General features: G+C 41.4%; 1 protein-coding gene across 1 annotated transcript in view; it reads left to right on the forward strand.

Annotated features, from left to right (window-relative positions):
• The window catches only part of LOC118836255 (zinc finger protein 420-like), a 67,882-nt gene extending 54,411 nt beyond the window's left edge, over positions 1 to 13,471 (forward strand). The window contains exons 7-10 of the mRNA XM_036743589.1: positions 3,164 to 3,290; positions 7,115 to 7,210; positions 12,030 to 12,569; positions 13,290 to 13,471. Of these exons, the coding sequence (XP_036599484.1) occupies positions 3,164 to 3,290; positions 7,115 to 7,210; positions 12,030 to 12,569; positions 13,290 to 13,471 (945 nt within the window). The remainder of the gene's footprint in view (positions 1 to 3,163; positions 3,291 to 7,114; positions 7,211 to 12,029; positions 12,570 to 13,289) is intronic.
• The last annotated feature ends 2,042 nt before the right edge of the window (positions 13,472 to 15,513 follow it).

Here is a 15,513-nt window from a genome sequence, read left to right on the forward strand (position 1 = left end):
AGAGAGATGAGAGACAGAGGCAGAGAGAGACAGAGAGAGAAAGACAGGGAAGGAGGCAGAGAGAGAGACAAAGAAGAGACAGAGGCAGAGACAGACAGAGGCAGAGAGAGAGAGAGAGAGAGAGAGGCAGAGAAAGAGAGACAGAGAGAGAAAAACAGAGACAGAGAGAGACATACAGAGAGAAAGAGAAACAGAGACAGAGACAGAGAGACAAAGAGAGGGAAGGAGACAGAGAGAGAGAGACAAAGACAGAGAGAGAGACACAGACAAAGAGGCAGAAAGAGAGAAATGGAAGCAGTTCAACTAAGACCTCAAACTAGGGATTGCTGGAGGAGAGAAAAGATAGACGAGGGGAGAGAAAGGGTAGGCGGTTATTGGGTTGTGCAGGCCCCAAAGAGAAGACACTATGATGTACCTGAAATTGCCCTTTCCAAGGTACCAGTGAGCTTTTCACTGTTCACCGCAGTGACTCTCAGTGATCATCCCAGTCTGTCTGTAGTGTTTAATATTGTTGACCACTACCACCTCCTCAATATTCTTTCCTCCCTTGCCTTCTTTCTGTCCCCCCCACCGCTCTCCCGCCCCCCCCCCCCCGGTTTTGTGCTGCTTCTTTCTCCTGCTTGTTCCAGCCTCTGCCCTAGGTCCTGTCCTCTCTCCACAATAATCTCTTCAGTTGCATCAGCATCTCCGGACAGATGACTCCCAGTTCTAAATATTCAGCCCTCATGTGTCCTCTTAACTGAAGGCACACATTTCCAACTACCTGCTGGACATATCCCCTTAGATGTAGCATCTTCTCTCAAATTCAATGTGGCCTAAATGTAACTTGTTTTTTCCCTCTATAACTGACCCTTTTCCAATTTCCTGACAGCTAGTTGGGTAGCTGGTGCAGTAGGTAGAGTGCTGGGCCTGTATTTAAGAACTGAGTTCAAATGTAGCCTCAGACATTTACTAGCTGGGTGATCCTGGGCAGGCCACTTATTCTCATGTGCCTCAGTTTCCCCAGCTGTAATATGGGGATAATAATAACACCTGCCTCCCAGGGTTGTTGTGAGGAGCCAATGAAATGATATTTGTGAGGTGGCACATCACAGGCACTTAACAAGGACTTCTTCCCTTCCCTCCTTCCCCTGCCGCATTTCTGTTGGGGGCCCACTATTCTAAAGTTCACTAATATTCTCAGCCTTAGAGTTGTCTGTTTCTTCCCACTCCTTCACTCCCAGTATTGGATTGTTAGTTGCCAGATGTTGTCAGTTCTTCCAGCATTCCTGGCATCAGACCCCATCACCTTTAACTTGGGTGACGGCTTCAGCCTCCTCATTGTTCTTCCTCTTTCCCAGTCATCTCAGGCCTCCCTAATCTATCTTAGCACATTAGTGTCCAGACATTCCAAATGCAAATGTCTCATGGGATCAGTCCCCTACTCAGAAAGTGTCATTGACTCCCTGTTCCTTCCAAAGTAAAATAAAAACTCCTGCACTTGGCATTGAAGTATGTCCATAAATGGGCTCCTCCCTACCTTGATGGTACTTTCACTGGTGGTACTTTCTCTTCCCACTGGCTCTCCGTGCTTTCTAAAATGGAGTTCCTCCTTACCCTTCCCTCTTCACTCAAGGCACAGGCCAGATTCTGTCTCTTGGACAAGCCTTTCCTCTTTCCCTGTGTTGTTAGCTGCTCTCTCTCTCCCCTCAAATTCCCTTGTATTGACGTATCTGCAAACCTACTTCATCCCTCCCCCTCCCCCCATTCAAGTTCCTTGTATACCACTGACTTTTATTTTTTTTCTTTTAACCTCCAGCACCTACCATAATTGCTTTTGCATCCTGCCTTTGACTAGTGTACAATCTAGGCAGATCCTTTAGGCTTCTGAGGCTTCGTTCCCTCATTTTGAAAATGGGAGAGGCCTGGAAGACCAAGGAAGAGGAAAAGTCAGTGAAGCCAGACAGTCATTTCTTTTAAAGGCATTAGTGAGGTGTGAGGCATGTGGCATGGTCTTAAAATACACGTGGTACTTGGGAGACTAGAGACAATGAAGCAAAGAAAGAAAAAGAAAGAAAGTCCAACTAAAAAAAGTGAAGCAAGTGCCTGTGGGTGCGCATAGCCCTGTACCAAGCACTAGAAATGCACAGACAAAACCAAGATTGGGTTGGCTTCAAGGAGTTTTGTTACTCTTATGTTTTACACTACATTCTTATTGATACATTTTGTTTTTGCGTTTTAGAATTATAGCCCTCTCCTAGCTAAATTTCTGTTATAGCAAATATTAAAGCACAGAAAGGAAAAGCAGTTTAGTAAAACTAAGCAGGGCAGCTGGGAGACACAGTGGACAGGGTGCCAGGCCTGGAGCCAGGAAGACGAGTTTAAATCTGGCCTCAGACACTTAACTGGGCAAGTCCCTTCACCGTGTTTGCCTTAATTTCCTCTTCTGTAAAATGAGCTGGAGAAGGAAATGGCAAACCACTCCAGTGTCTTTGCCAGGAAACCTTCCCTGTTCCCCCCTGCTCTCCCTGCTACCCAAAAAAAGAGGGAGTCATGAAGGGTCAGAGACAGGAACTGAACAACCAAAAAAAACCTTATCAATACATCAGCCATGCAACAGCACACGAAACTCTCCATAGCCAGATTTCCCCACCTTTGCATTTAAGGGGCAGAGCGACATTTTCTCACTTTTCTGAGACCAGGCTTAGGCATTCTAACTTTGCAGCATTCTGTTTAGGTTGTTTTTTGTTCTTTGTATTTATTTTGTGTCAATTTGCATATTGTTTTCCTAGTGGGCTTCTCTATGTGGCACTTCCTCCTTTTAAGCTCCTCCCTGGTCGGGCACATCTGTCTGGATTGAGTGGAGCCAAATGACTTCATTAGAGGTGAGTATCAAGACACAAGGCTAAGAGCCCATGTGTGTAACAGGATATGACTTGTTTTAGGCCAGCTTCTTGGGTAGCCAGAATGTCCTCTTGATAGTGAATGATGAATCAAAACTACCTTTGATGTAAATCAATCCAGTTCAAATTTTGGCACATAGTAGACTTTTTGGAGGTATTTGATTAGGAATAATGAGAGTCCTGAATGTTGTGAGAGCCATTCCTTCTAAAGTGGACTAACTTTCCATTTTCCCTGATGATGTCTTTATAAGAGGTCATTTCTGCTATTTTGGGTGTTTCAGGAAACATTGACCTTCAAGGATGTGGCAGTGGACTTCACTAGGGAAGAGTGGGGGCACCTGGGTCCTGCTCAGAAGGACTTATACAAGGAAGTGATGCTGGACAATTATAAGAACCTGGTCTCCCTGGGTAAGGAGAACTGTTCTCTGTAATTCAACATTCTGCTTCCCTCACCTGACTCCTAGACTTGGGGAGGGGAAGGAGTGTGTGCTCACAAGGTCAGTCTTTACTGTCTCGATTTCTAGAGCCCCTGGGTATTTCTGAAGTATTCTGCTAACTCTGATGTTCTGTGGAATCTAAGAATCGATTTAATGTACTATGTGATCTAGATTCCTGAATCCTTCTGTAAGACAAATAACACTAGCACACAGGATGGCTGCTAGCATGTGTTCACTCTTGATCTTGGCAGACAGGAAAGACAGCTTCAAAGGGGTTAATAATGTTACTTTATTCTAGTCTCATCTTCTCACAAAGGTTGCTGATAATGGAAGCACCACTCCTATAGCATTTCCTAATCACCCTTCTTGTAGAGGCTGGCGAGAAGCAGGGGCAACTACCCCTACTTCTTGATGGGGTCAATCGAGACAGGCATAGCTTGTGTATTCCCCTAAATACCTTCAAGCCTCAATGGGGGCCAGTTGAGACAAACATAGATGCCCCCCAAGCCTTGATGGGAGCTGCTCAAGGCACACACAGCATTCTAGCTTGTGCATTCAACCCTAAAGGGTCCCCCAACTCTGGTATTCATGTGCTTTATAAGGCATCAGACAAAGAAAGTATATTGCCGGCAATAGCCTCACAAGTTTACATCACCTCATCCCTGTGTCTCATTGCGCAGTTGCTGTGGATGTTTACCATTTCAGCACACATGTTTATGTTATTTATCATCATATAATTCTGTGCAAGCTTGGCGGAGACGTTTTGAACCATGATCATGAGATTCATCTCTAATACCTGGGAACAAGAGACTGTTATGGCTATGGATCCACTTTACACATACTAAAATCTACCTTACACTAAAATTCACTTTACTTAGACCTTCTAAGATCAAGAGAAAGGGTGAAACCAGTGAAATTATAAGAGATCAAAAATAATTAAACAAAATATGAATAATGAAAAAATAGAAGAGAAAGTGAAACATCTCATAAGACAAACAACAGATTTGGAGAATAGATTAAGAAAATATAGTGATAATCAGAGTAACTGAAAGTTATGATAAAAAAGAATCTTGATACAAAAATACAAGAAATAATTAAAGAAAATTGTCCCAAAGCATTAGGACAAGGCAGGGAAGTAGAAATAGAGAAAATCCATTGCACACCACTTAAAAGAGATCCTGTGAGGAAAACTCCTAGGAATATCATAGTCAAATTCTAAAACTTCCAGCTCAAGGATGAAATATTAAAAGCATCAAGATTCAAATAATTTAAATATGATGGTGCCACAATTAGAATTACGCAGGATCTTGGAATACAACATATTGAAGAGCAAAAGACCTGGGACTCTGGCCAAAAATATCATACCCTGCAAAGTTAAGTATTATCATGAATGAAAAAAAATGGATATTTGATAAACTCTCAGACTTTCAAGATTTTGTTTAAAAAAATCCTGAACTTAATAGAAGATTCGACATACGAGAACCAAGAGAAACTTAAGGTACATACCAAAGACTGATTATGAGGGACTCATAAGGACAGATTGTTTACCTTTTATATATGTAAAATATAAAATGTATGTCTAAGATTCTTATTAATAATTGGTGAGCTCATAAGAAAGATTGGGATAAACCTATGATATGAATTTAAAAAGTAAAACCATTTAGGAACAACTAAAAAGAGTAATTATTTTATACAATTGAGGTACAAGAGGAAGAATGGATACAGAGGAATTAGATGGGGGAGGAGGGCTGGTAGTTCTGGTAACTTACTTTCATTGGGAATGGGTTTAAGAGGGAGCAATACATACATATTTAGAAGAGTATAAAAGCCTTTTAAATTTAGAAGAAATAAAATGGTAGCGGTATAGAGAGAGTGGAAAGGACAAGGGAGGGATTTTAGAGGGGAGAATGAGGGAATAGGTAAAAGTGGGGTATAGAAGGGTGTTTAGACTCATGGAAATGGGAGGATAAGGGAGGGATCCTTGGAGGGGAGTAGGCAAGTAATAGAAGGGCAAGGTAGTGCACAGAAGTAGAGTCAGGAGGGACAGAAAACAAGAGATATGGACAAACAAAAAAACAAAGATCAGGAGTAGAAAGTGGGAAAGTATATATCTATATATGTATGTGTATATACGTATATGTGTATGTATATATCTATAGCTATAGAGAAACATATCTAAACTTTATTGTTGCCTTCGGGGGAAAGTAGAGGGAGGGGAAAAAAAGAACAAAGTAAGAATGCACAGCAGAGTACAAAAGAAAACTTACAAGGAAGCAAAGAAAAGATGGACAATTCTCAACACAACATGTGTTATTTATCATACAGGCTTTCTTGAAAAGAAAATTTATTGTTACTTATTTTGAATCCTCTCTTACATTCTGCTATGCACATGACATGCTTTTTTCCCCCTTTCTTTGTATTTAGGTTTCAGTATTTAAGTTTATGATGTGTTTTGTTCCTTTTCTCTATTCTGTATTTGTGTTCTGGCTCTTGAGTCTAAACTAAAATTTAAAGAAAAAAAAGAGGGAAAAGGTGTTTCTGTTCTTTGTTTCCTGGTGAAAGGCTTTTGCTTCATATTACTAGAAACTGGCAGCTTCAAGGTGCTGTCCCAGTCTTCACTTTCCCCCCTCTTTCACCAGCTTCAAGTATTTTCCTCCAAATGACCAAGGCAGATAACTGAAAATACGAAAGATTCTCATCCCAAATGGGGATGGTAATGAGAGTGCCTGCCCCCCAGGGTTGTGAGGATCATAGGAGTCCATGTTTGTATGGTGCTCAGGCCAGAGTATGTTCTGTAGAACTGCTTATTACCTTTCCTCTCCCTCGTCCCTCTTCTCAGATCAGGTCCTGTGAGAACATTTTCCTTTGGAGACCCTCTCTACTCTGTAACACATGAGCACTAATTACATGATGGCCTTGGGATGGGTCTTGTCCCAGCTAAAGGCTGTGTTTAGAAAGACCAAAATAGTCCCTGCCCTCAGGGAGCTTCTCTTCTAAGATGGTAGAAAGTATGCAGATAACTAGATATAGACAAGATTCATAGAGAGAAGATGAAAGATAACCTTAGAGGGGAAGGTTTCAGCTGCTGTGGGAATGTAGATAGGCCTCCTAGCAAAGGTAGCATTCAAGTTGAGCTGAAGGGAGCCAGGGATTCTAAGATGTAGGACTGAGGAGGGAGGGCATTCTAGGCATGGGCCGTCAGTCAGCAGACATTTATGAAGCACCTACTATGTGCCAGGCACTGTGCTAAGTGCTGGGGATACAAAAAGAGGCAAAAGACAGTCCCTGCTCTCAAGGAGCTTACAGTCTAATGGAGGAAACAATTTTTAAACACATATGAACAGACAGACCATCTACAGGATAAATAGGAAATAATTAACAGAGTTGAGACACTAGAATTAAGAGGGGTTGGAATGGGGGTGGGGGAAACAGAAAATCATAGCTAACACACACAGATAATACTACAAAGGTCCTTTCTATGTGTGGCCCACTGGGTCTTCTTAGTATGCCTTTTCCTTGATATGGAAAAATAGTAATGGTTATGCCAACAGACATTTTTGTGAAATTCTGAAGTTTGGAAAGTGTTCATTATCCCATTTGGTCCTCACAGCCATCCTGTGGGGTAAGTCCTGTAGGTACTTTTATCCTTATTTTCCAAGTGAGGAAATTGAGTCCCAAAGAGATTAAGTGATTTGTGTGAAATCATATAGCTAAGAAGTGTTAGGTGGAATTTGAATAGAGGGCTCTCAGAAGTGGCTGGGCTTGAATTCCAGTGTACTCTCACTCCATGAACAGGGCTACAGGAGTCTGAACCAGATGTGATCTTCCAGTTGGAAAGAGGGGAGTCACCATGGATGTTGGAGAGAAGAGACTCCAGTGACACCTCTCCAGGTGAGTGAGTGAAAAACAGGAGGATGGGAGTCACAGCTTAGCTATTTGTTTGGGGGGAGGGGGAACAGGGACAGTCCTTATGTAGTATTGCATCTATCAGTAAACATTTGTTAAGCACCTACTGTGTACCAGATGCTGGGTTTGGTGAACTGGATTTATGTCCTACCCATGTCTCTCACCTTCTATGACTAGCCTGCATCAAGGAGAGTTAAACCTTGCCCCCATCTTAGGAGGAGGACAACTTGGGGCCACACCTTAGGGGTGTCAGGTTTTAACTCTAGGTAGACCTCCTTTGCCACATCACCTCATAGGCCTGGACTGACTGACCTATTTGTCAATTCAAGCAGGGGATCCAGATTGCAGCTGTCATAGTAAATGCAGTCACCCACATTGATAAGCATTCTGGGAATGATATGAGGAGGCACTGAGTCTATAATAGTGTTAGGCAGGCAGAGGGTGGTGATACCCTTTTCCACTGGAAATATTAGGTGTGGCTCTTGAACCCTGGGATAGTTGATCATCAGCCAATGAAGGTGTTAGTAAAACTGTAATTTGCTATCCAGGATCAGGGCAGTATGGACCTTTCTGACCCGCCCCCCCAAACTTAGGATGTCCCTAAATTCTACCCACCCTCCAGATTGTCCCAAGACTCCTAAGTCTTTGCAATCTAGACTCGAGCAACTCTTGGGATGAGTTCCTATAGGGCAAGGACTGAGGTTCCCTCAGGACCTAAACTATTCTAACTCTAGGGCCATAAAGGGACTGGCAGCCTTATGCCCAAGTGACTTGGGTGGCACCAAATGTATAAATAGTTGCTGGATACTGGAAGCCAAGTTACTGTTATACCAGAGGACCCTCAGAGGGTCCATAGGGGCATCCCAGTTTCTATTAGGTAAAAACTTTGGAGTAAAGATGATCAAAGGAAGAGACATTCTTGTTATGTAGTGGTAGGTGAAAGACCTTCTATCCAGGTCATAGATGTGTTTGTTTATAATCAAGCTAAGTTTATCATGACAATGGTGGGTATTGTAAGTCCTTGAACATCTCAGATGTTTATGGCAACTTCTGGGCTAGTTGTCTCAGGTGGAGCTGAATGGAAACCCTTGGAGTTGCCTGAACCATGCCATGTAGCAAATATCAAACAATATCAGACCCTGGAGGGCTTCAAAGCCATCTCCTTGTTGATAGAGATGAAGGAAACTGCAATATTTAGCTATACAAATTGCCATTATAATGTCCCTATTTGGCTAGGGAAGACAGCAATTGGTAACTAGTGACTGACAGATTATTAGGAGCTAAATGAAGTTGCTGTGCCAGTCCCTGTGGCTATTCCTGACCTTGCCAATATGGTAAACTAGTCTAGGCCCCAGGTGAGTGTTGTAGAGTCACTGATCTCAACAGAACCTTTATCTCTATTCCTATGGCTGAGAATGCTGTGGAGCATTCAGTCTTGTTGATCATCTGTTCTTCCTAGATACTCTCTCCTCTCTGGATTTTCATGATCTCATGTCCTCTCGGTTCTTCTCTTTCCCATCTGGCCACTCTTCAGTCTCTTTTTCTGGCTCTTCATCCATGTTACATCTCCTCACCATGAACATGTGGGGGCCATCGCCAATCATCCTAATCCATATCTTGCCGCTGGACCCAGATGGCTCCAGAGAAGAGAGTGAGGCTGGTGACTTTGCAAAGCTCTCCCTCACTTACATCAATTCACTTGCAAATCATGGCATCACCAACTGATGTCATGGTCCTCTTTGAGGAAGGACAAACAATAGCAGCCATGAGCATACCCCGGAAATCTGTCTTGGACCCTCTTTGCTCTCTATACTCTCTCACTTGGTGATCTCATAAGTTCTAATGGGCTTACATGATCATTTCTATGAAGATGAATTTCATATCTGTTAATCCAGCCCTGATCTTTCTCTTGAGCTTCAGTCCCATATCACCAACTTCTTGGACATTTTAAACTGGAGGCTCCTTAGGCATCTCAAACTCAACATATTTAAAACAGACCTCATTATATTTCTCCACACTCCTTCTCTCTTCTGTGCAATGTGCATTCATCCTCCCAGTCCCCAGGTTTTCTGCTTTGATGTCATCCTCCACTCCACACACTCACCCTAAATATCTGGTCTGTTGTGAAATCTATCATTTCCATCTAGCTTCACAACATCTCTCCTCTATGTCCTCTTTTCTCCATTCATAGCCACAACTACACTTGAGGAGACTATTGTAATGAGCTTTTTAAAAAATTTAATTAATTTATTTTTAGTTTTCAACATTCATTTCCATAAGATTTTGAATTTAAATTTTCTCTCTATCTCTCCCCTCCCCCCACCTTAAGACAGCCTGTAGATTGATATAGGTTCAACATGTATATTCATATTAAACATATTTTCACATTGGGAGAAACCATGAGAAAGAAGAAACAAAAAAAAAAGAGAGAGCAAATAATATGCTTCAATCTGCATTCAGATTTCATGGTTCTTTTTTTGGATGTAGGCAGCATTTTCCATCATGAGTCTTTTGGAATTGTCTTAGATCCTTGTATTGCTTAGAGATACATCTATCAAAGTTAGTCATATAATGTGGCTATTGCTATACACAATGTTCTGCTGGTTCTGCTCATTTCACTCATCAGTTCATGCGAGTCTTTCCAGGTTTTTCTGAAGTCCACTTGCTCATCATTTCTTATAACCCAATAGTATTCTGTTACATTCATATACCACAACTTGTTCAGCCATTCCCCAACTGGTGAACATCCCCTCAGTTTCCAATTCTTGGCCACCATAAAAAAAGCTGCCGTAAATATGTAATGAGCTTTTAATTGGCTTCCTTTCCTCCTGTGTCTCCCCACTACAACCAGTTCTTCACACAACTGGCAAAGTGATCTTCCTAAAGCGTAGATCTGATTGTGTCACCTCCCTCTCCACACTCCCAGTGAATAAACTCCAGTGACTCCCTGTTACTTCCAGGATCAAATATAAAGTCCTCTGGCATTTAAACCCTTCCCAACCTGACCTTTTCCCATCTTTTCAGTCTTCTTACTCTTTGCTCCCCTCTCTGTATTCTAAAACCAAATCATCCTGCCCTATTTGCTTTTCCTTGAACACGGCGCTCCTTCTCCTGTGTCACACCTTTGTCCTGGCTATCTCTCACACCTGCAGCGCTCTCCCTCTCTCTCCTCTTTCTCCTGGCTTCCCTGGCTTGCTTCAAGTTTCAGCTCAAGATTCACCTTCTGTAAGAAGCTTTTCTCATTCCCTCCCTTCCACCCAGCCCCCCTCCCCAGCGGTTAGAGTTTTGCTTCCTAAGGTAATCTTCAAGCCTACCATCTACCTATTTCTTTGTTATCTTCTCCATGAGAATGTAAAGCTCTTGTGCTTGGGGAATATTTTTACCTTGCCTTGGTTGCCCTGTACTTAATGATATCTGGCATTAAGTAAGCACTCACTAAGGGTTAATTGACTGACTGACTGGCTGGTATAATTCCTGAATAGATTGTAGTTTATCAACATCCCTTTTTAATGTGGTTCTTAAACCTGGATTCAAAAATCCAGATGTGGTTTGACTAGTGAGCTTGCAGTGACACAATTCCTATCTGGGAGCTGAACAATAGACCTGCTGCTAAGGTTTTAGTGGCCACAATGTAAGATTACCTTATGTTGAGATGGTGGTCAACTTGTTGTCATGGAAGTTATCAAAATGTTGAAAAGGTAGAATACAGAGACCTCAGGCACGACATAAGAATCCTCCAATCATGTTGACATTAGCCAAGACTGGAAGAAAGTGTTTGAAATGGCTACAGATCCATTGGTCATAACTCATTTCTCACTGATATTTCTCCATCATGTCTGAAAGGATATTTTGGAAGACTTTAACCTGTTGTTGTGTGTTAGGAATCCAGATACACTCTCAGCTCTCAATCATGTACTCTGAAGTTGTGGTTTCTTAAATTTTCCATACAAGCTTTTAGGGACTAATAATTTGCCATTACAGATAATATCTCTTCATGATTCCAATCATTACAGATCACAGATGATTCCCTGGGAATGAGTCAATATCGAATTGTACCTTAAAATATTCATTCTGTCCTTTCTAAATTGTTGATCATTGTCTTTAGGAGAGGAAACAAGTTCTAGAATTTACAGTGTAAAGCAGATTCCTCTCACCCAGCACAGAGTACATTGGAGACTGATACTTTTTTCCTTTCTTTCAGATTTTCTTAGTCAGATGGCCAGGTATGAAACAGCAGAGTCAACTGTAAATCCATCTGTTTCTCCAGAAGAGTCATCTAAGGAAAGAGTTCAGACTGATGGTTCCTGGGAATATAAAATGGGAGAATCTTGTGAACATGATGTCAGAGTAGACCAAAATAATTGCAGTCAGGACAGACAAGCCAGTCAAGAGACAGCTATCCACAGAGAAATTTCTACTGAATCTGTATTAGAAAGTAATGTCAGTCTGGATTCAATCCTTGTTTCACAAGAGGGAGTTCATACTAGTGAAAATATTCAGGAGTGTGATATATATGAAGAGAACTTAGAAGAGTATTCAGACCTAGGTGAACAAGATAAAGTCCTTTGCGAGGATAGCCTTTGTGATTATAATACATGCAGCAGTTACCCTTCAGACCTTATTCATTCTAATAAAGAGCATAGTGAAGAAGACATATATAAATGTAATGAGTGTGAGAAATTCTTCACCAATATACAGTCCTATAGAAGTCATCAGAGAATTCATACAGGAGAGAAATCATTTGAATGTAATCAATGTGGGGAAGCCTTCAGGCAAAGTTCTCACCTCACTGTACATCAGGTAGTTCATAGTGGAGAGAAACCCTTTGAATGTCACCAGTGTGGGGAATTCTTTAGTCTTAGTGAGCAGCTTATTGAACATGAGAGAAGTCATGCTGGAGAGAAGTCCTTTGAATGTAATCAGTGTGGGAAAGCCTTCACTCAAATCTCCCAACTTACTGAACATGAGAAAATTCATTCTGAAAAGAAACCCTTTAAATGTCGTGAATGTGGGAAATCCTTCAGCCAGACAGGGCAGCTTAAAAAACATAAAAGAATTCATACTGCTAAGAAACCCTTTGAATGTGGTCAGTGTGGAAAAGCATTTAGACGAAGTTCTTATCTTACTGTACATCAGAGAACTCATACTGGAGCAAAACCCTATGAATGCCATGAATGTCAGAAACGTTTCATCAGTAGTGAGAAACTTACTAAACATAAGAAAATTCATACTGAAAAGAAATATTTTGAATGTAATGAATGTGGAAAAACTTTCAACCGAAGTTCTCACCTTACTGTACATCAAAGAATTCATACTGGAGAGAAACCCTTTAAATGTCACTATTGTGAGAAATCTTTCAGCCAGAAAGGGCAGCTTAGTACACACTCAAAAACTCATACTGGAGAGAAACCCTTTGAATGTAATCAGTGTGGGAAAGCATTTAGTCGAAGTTCTAACCTTAGTGTACATCAGAGAATTCATACTGGAGAGAAACCATTTGAATGTCATAATTGTCACAAATTCTTTACGCAGAGTAGGTCCCTTACTGAGCACCAGAGAACTCATACTGGAGAGAAACCCTTTGAATGTAACGAATGTGGAAAAGCCTTCTGCCGTAGTGGGCAACTTACTCTGCATAAGAGAATTCATACTGGAGAGAAACCCTTTGAATGTAATGAATGTGGAAAATCCTTCAGCCATAGTTGGATTCTTAGTGGGCATAAGAATATACATGCTGGAGAAAAACCCTTTAAATGTCTCGAATGTGGGAAATCCTTTAGTTGGAGTGGATCACTTGCTAAACATAAGAGAGTACATACAGGAGAGAAACTCTTTGAATGTCATGACTGTGGGAAAGCCTTTAGCCGTAGTGGCCAGCTTATCACACATAAGAGAACTCATACTGGAGAGAAACCATTTGAATGTCATGACTGTGGCAAAGCCTTTAGCTGCTGTTTTTACCTCACTGTACATCAGAAAAGTCATAGTGGAGAGAGACCCTTTGTATGTAATGATTGTGGGAAATCATTTAGCTGGAACCAATCCCTTACTCTCCATAAAAGAGTTCATACTGGAGAGAAGCCTTTCCAATGTAATGAATGTGGGGAATCCTTTACCTGGAAGGGTCAGCTTACTGAACATATGAGATTTCATACTGGAGAGAAACCATTTGAATGTCGTCAATGTGGAAAATCCTTCAGGCGGAGTTCTCAACTTACTCGGCATGAGAAAATCCATATTGAATAGAAATCTTTTGAATGTGACATACATAGGAAATCTTTTACCTAGCACAGACAATTTTCTGAACGTGAGTATTTCTATTACAGCAAAGAAATCTTTAAATGTATATATTCAGTGGAAAAACCTCCAACTTAATTCTACATGAGGAACTCAGTATACTGAATCCTTTTAAATATACTTAATGTGACAGCCCCTTCTCTCAGAGTGGAAAACTTAGCACATGAGAACTCATACTGCAGAGAGAAATATCAAATGTCACAAAGGTGACATTTCCTTTTGTGGAGTAGACATCTTACTGAACATAAAGAGAATTAGTTGATACTTGGGTAAAGAAACCCTTTGAAGGCAATGAGTGAGAGAAAGCCTTCAGTTACAGTTCTTGTAATATGAAGCATCTGAGAATTCATTCTGGAGATAGACCTTTTGAACAATGGAGGTAGAAAATCCTTTACCTGCCTTAGACAAGTTACTCTAAGAGAACTCATGCTGGATCAAAGAAACCATTTGAATTTCACGGCTGTGTAAATCCTTTATACAGTCAAGCATTTTGAAAGTTTGAAGGTATTTAAGTTCTATCTAGTCCAGCCCACATAGAGAAAAATTCCAGTATGATGTACCTGTTCTCCGACTAGAACACTTCCAAGGAGGAGGAATGTGCCACCTCTTTGGGTATTTCATTCTACTTTTAGATAGCTCTAATTGTTAGGAAGTTTCCCCCAATTTTAAGCTTAAATTTGCCTCAATGAAGCTTCCGCCCATTGCCCTACGTTTGCCCTGGGGCCAAATAGAATGAATCTAATTCCTCTTACAGAGGTCAGACCATCAAAGGCTAAAAGATGGTAATTGACCACTTCCTTTCTCCTCTCCAGAGTAAACATGCGCAAACATGCACAGTCCCTTCAAATGACAGGGACCCAGGGCCCTTCACCATCCTGCTTACCCTTCTTTGGACATTCTCCAACTGATTAGTGTCCTTAAACCATGATGCCATGGACTGAATATATCACATGAGGGCTTATAATGGCAGAGTACAGTGGGGTGATCATTTTCCTATTCCTGTAAGTTATTTTTCTCTTAATGCAGCTCAAGATTGTATTAACTTTTTTTTAGCTGCTACATCATATTGCTGACCCATATGGGATCTGTGGTTCACCCAGAACCCCAGATCTTCTTCAGAACAACTAATTTAATCATTGTTGATTGCAGCTGGGTACAAGCAGATCTGCCTGGGAACAATCAAAACCAGTTTTTTAAAACCTAGAGAAAAAAGAAACTGGCTACACCTTGTTGTTCTGGCTTCCTCAGCCTCTTGCTATTTTGTGAAACTGCTTAACCTTCGGTGTTGTTGCCCTTCCCAAGCCTCCTTAGTCTTCTCTATGGACTTTCTGTTGTTACGTAAAACCATTTAAGCGACTGCTTTCCTTGTGACTCCCTTGCTGAAATGTATTTAAACCTTGTCTCCATGTCCCTTGTGGGTACCCCACCCCAGTGCTGTTTGGTGACCCCTGTTTGTAATCCTCTGACCTCTAATAAAGAACCTTTGTTGTCTTGCAACTATGGTAGTTCTCTTTTAATTCTGGTATCAAGTGGTATTCAGATACTCCCAGATGCTCAGTACCCGCAGAGACCCCTTGTGTTCCAGTCTGACTTTGACTCTTTTGGTCAGCCTGGTAGAGGGTCTTGATTTTTGAACTCCTGTCTTTTTTAGGTTGAGTTCCTGGCTCTTTGATCAAGGGATTGTTAAAATCATCCATGGGCAAATTTGGGTCCACTCATACAGGTCCCCCTAAATGGTGGTCGCTGGGCACAAGTTTTCAAATTATGTACTTGCAAGTACTTAGATAATTGGCAGGATTTAATTGAGTCTGACCCCTGACACTGCTAGCCACAGTGGGGCTCTTTTGGTCACCACAAAATTAAATTTTTGTAATTTACTCTTGGTTCTGCTGGCCCCAATAATGAGGGTCCTGACTGGGATACCTCTTCCCAATGGCTCCTTGAAGCAATCAAGTGGGAATCTGAATCTAAACTGTCTTCCCTTGAAGGTG

The sequence above is a fragment of the Trichosurus vulpecula genome, chromosome 2 (assembly GCF_011100635.1).
Source record: "Trichosurus vulpecula isolate mTriVul1 chromosome 2, mTriVul1.pri, whole genome shotgun sequence".
Taxonomy (NCBI): domain Eukaryota; kingdom Metazoa; phylum Chordata; class Mammalia; order Diprotodontia; family Phalangeridae; genus Trichosurus; species Trichosurus vulpecula.